The following is a 3,531-nucleotide window of genomic DNA, read 5'->3' as shown; positions in this document are numbered from 1 at the left end:
CGCCGGTCAGGGTGACGAGTGGCTGAAGAGCCTTAACAAGGGTGTCTGGATCCCTTTCACAGGTACATATATTCATTGGCTTTATTTCTCATTCTTCACTGGTACACAGCTTAAAAATATCCTGCTTTCGTTTGGTTTTGCTCGATATAATATGAAGGGTATCTGAGATTAAGGATTGAGATGTGTTGTTATACAAACACAACACTTTGGCGCTGTAAGCATCCCAGATACAGTTCATGCATGCATCCATCCCTGCCTCCTCTTGCTCATGTTGTCAAATTGACTCTATGCGACTAGAGCTATGTGATGTGCAAGGTCACCTACAAGTCTTCCCTAACACTGTAAAGTCTTATTATTGTTTATGGTTTGAAGACTCTTAAGAGAGAGCACTCAGTAAATCTTTCCCTCTTGCAGGGGTTTTTGGTCAGCGCCTGGAGGAAACGGTGCTGTATGAGCGGCGTTATGGGGTGCGTTTGGTTCCTCTGGTGGTGGAGCAATGCGTGACCTTCATTCGAGAGCGAGGTCTGCATGAAGTGGGCTTGTTTCGCCAGCCTGGACGGGCCAGTTTAGTCAAAGAGCTGCAGGAGGCTTTCGATTCAGGAGAGAGGCCATCCTTCGATAGGTAAAGTTCCTCTCTGAATGTTCCCTTTGCTTTTCTTCTGATCTGCTCTCTTAATAAGATAAAACGTTTTATCTGCAGTAACACAGACGTCCACACGGTGGCATCACTGTTGAAGCTCTACCTCAGACAGCTGCCTGAACCGCTGGTTCCTTACAGCCACTACCAGGACTTCCTGCTCTGTGGCCAAAAGCTGTCAAGTGACCGCACACTGGTAACTGCACACTGCACCATCAAGCAGTTTGTTTGATTAAAAGCAGCTTCACCCCTCTGGAAATCTGCACTCTTATTTTAGCCTTCAGTGGTTTAACATGTCACCTTGATGCATTGCTCTCCTTTTTCTTTTAGGGTTTGAGGGAGTTAAGAATTCTTCTTCATGAGTTACCAGTTGCAAACTTCAACCTGCTCAACTTTATCTGCCAGTAAGACCACCCCTTAATAATAATAATAGTAAAGTAAGAATAATAGTCAAACCGAATGAGTGTTTTTTTGATTAGTCTTGTCATGGGTACTGGAAATGTGTGTGTGTTTGTGCAGGTTTCTGACTGAGGTCCACAGTTACTCCTGCACCAACAAGATGAGTGTCCAGAATTTGGCCACCGTGTTTGGACCAAACATCCTCCGAGCCAAAGCTGAAGACCCACAAAGCATCGTGGGAGGTAAACAGGACATGAACACTTGTGCCATCTGTAGATTTTATTTTAAAGGCAGACACAGCCTCCAAGTCTGAAAAGAGAGTAAATGCAGAAATGCCATAAACCGTCATGATTTTTATTGGCCACAAGGGAGTGACTCTACTACTCGTCTCATGGGTATGACCTTGATGATTGACCTGAAGATGAGTTTCTCACTAGTCACTTATTTCAGATATTCTTTAGTACAGCGTGAAGCTCATTTTTAAAAGTTATGGTCCCATATTTAGAGTTAAATGGATGATAAAGCAGGGTAAGCTTTAGGGTGTGTCTTCTTTGTGACTGACAAGCAGAGATGGGCAGTAACGCGTTACTTTTTTCAAGTAATGAGTAAAGTAAGGGATTACTATTGCAAAAACGGTAATTAGATTACCGCTACTTTCCCGTAGGAACACTGCGTTACTGCGTTACTAAAACCGCGATTTTTTTTTTTTTGCAAGAATGTCTCATGACAGTGACGTACCGTAAGCAAGTGCGACGTTCGTGACAACAGCTGTGTGCAGATCAACAATGGATAATATATCGAGTGCAGCGTTTAAAGCGTGGAAGTACTGACCTTACTTTAAGTTTGATTCCATAAAAAGTGACAAAAACATTAGTGTCCGTTGTGCGTGGGAAGAAAACTTCTTTTTACAGCGAAAAACCCCCCTAAACTTCCAAGCAAGCACCGAGTGCGCTACGACGTAATCGGAAACTCACAGAGAAACTCGCGGATTCGTCCACTGATTGCTGCGGCACACCTGCACCAGGGTAAACCTCCGCCTACCCCACTCCTGCTTTACAGGTGAAAATAGAGCAACAGGACCGCGAGTCTTTGATTGTATTTATTTTCTGCTGTGTTTTACTTGCATCTATTTGAAAGACTGAGTGTAAACACAAAAAATATTTTACTTTATGTGCTGGATTGGGCAGAAAATAGATTTACATATTAAACAAATTTCTTCCAGTCAGAGAATGTTGCATATAATTAAATTTTTGCTTGATGCATAAAGTTAAAAGATTAAAACTAATAAAACAAGTTTTAAAAAAGGAGACTTTTCCATTTGATTACATTTTGTATGATGGATTATGTAGAAAAAGTAGAATTGGGCCGAAAGATCTATCGCTTTATCACCTCTTCAGGTTGTAAATCGTGTTTTTAAAAAGTAACTAAGTAATTAATTACTTTTGAAAATAAGTAATCAGTAAAGTAATGGGATTACTTTTTTGGGGAAGTAATCAGTAATTAATTACTTATTACTTTTTTCAAGTAACTTGACCAACACTGCTGACAAGTCACTTTCAAAACACCAAAAAGCCAGAATATACACTGTGGAGTAGCTTTAATAAATATCTTTATAAATATCTATATATATTGTATTGTGTGTATTTTTATGTATTCCTCTCATTGATACATAGCTATTTTGATCGATACTTTTGATAGCTCTTTTAATTACTAGTATTTTTGTGTGTATGTGAGCCACTTTTATCAGTTGCCGTTGGTTGATAGTCACCAAAATAAATGTTGTTGAATCTTTCTACAATCACAAATAAAGAATCTTAACATTAATCTTAATATGTACGGTATGCCAAGGTTTAAATGATGATGTCATCGTTTAGAAGTGTAATTCACAAATTAGTCAGCTGCATGACTCCCTGTTTGCTTAGCTGTGATGCTATTATGCTCCATGTGCTGCAGCCAGTGCTTCTTTCTTTCTTAAGTTAATATTAGAACACAGTGAGCAGCATACACACCCGACTAGCCTGATATAATAGTGGTCATCTGATTGGTCTGACTGCAGTGAATTTTCTAAGGTTGTGAACACAAGCAGCGAGGTCTAATGAGAATATCTGTCTGTGCTCTAGGTGCAGCGCTGGTCCAGGTGTTAATGTTAGAGCTGATCACAGAACACGAGTCTCTGTTTGCAAAAATTTCTCCACCCATCTATGCCCGCCCAACTAGAAGTTCACATGGATCTCCAAGCGCTCTGAAGCAGCCTCATCTCCACCCGTTTCCCTGCCCTCGCCAGCTGTCTTTGCCTCTCATAGCAGAGCGTTTCAGGGAGACGGGACAGCCTGCTGCAGACGCAGAGAGCTCCAGGTAAAACTGACCTGCTCTAACAACTTCACCATCAGCTAACAATCGCAATGTGGAAACCTCACAACTCAAAACTTACACTGTCTCTGGGTGCTCTGGGTACCAAGTCAGTACTCACAAATAGGTCCTAATGTAAGGATTAG

General features: G+C 41.0%; 1 protein-coding gene across 1 annotated transcript in view; it reads left to right on the top strand.

Moving 5' to 3' along the window:
* Window positions 1–756: 756 nt before the first annotated feature.
* Window positions 757–3,531, top strand: part of LOC102195279 (rho GTPase-activating protein 24-like) — a 5,682-nt gene continuing 2,907 nt past the window's right edge. Inside the window, exons 1-4 of the mRNA XM_005725482.1 lie at window positions 757–833; window positions 968–1,041; window positions 1,157–1,278; window positions 3,157–3,391. Coding sequence (XP_005725539.1) covers window positions 1,197–1,278; window positions 3,157–3,391 — 317 coding nt within the window. The 5' untranslated portion in view covers window positions 757–833; window positions 968–1,041; window positions 1,157–1,196. The remainder of the gene's footprint in view (window positions 834–967; window positions 1,042–1,156; window positions 1,279–3,156; window positions 3,392–3,531) is intronic.

This window comes from Pundamilia nyererei, unplaced genomic scaffold (assembly GCF_000239375.1).
Source record: "Pundamilia nyererei isolate P.nyererei 1_Seehausen unplaced genomic scaffold, PunNye1.0 scaffold00015, whole genome shotgun sequence".
Classification (NCBI taxonomy): domain Eukaryota; kingdom Metazoa; phylum Chordata; class Actinopteri; order Cichliformes; family Cichlidae; genus Pundamilia; species Pundamilia nyererei.
This window is presented reverse-complemented; position numbering and strand designations above follow the sequence as displayed.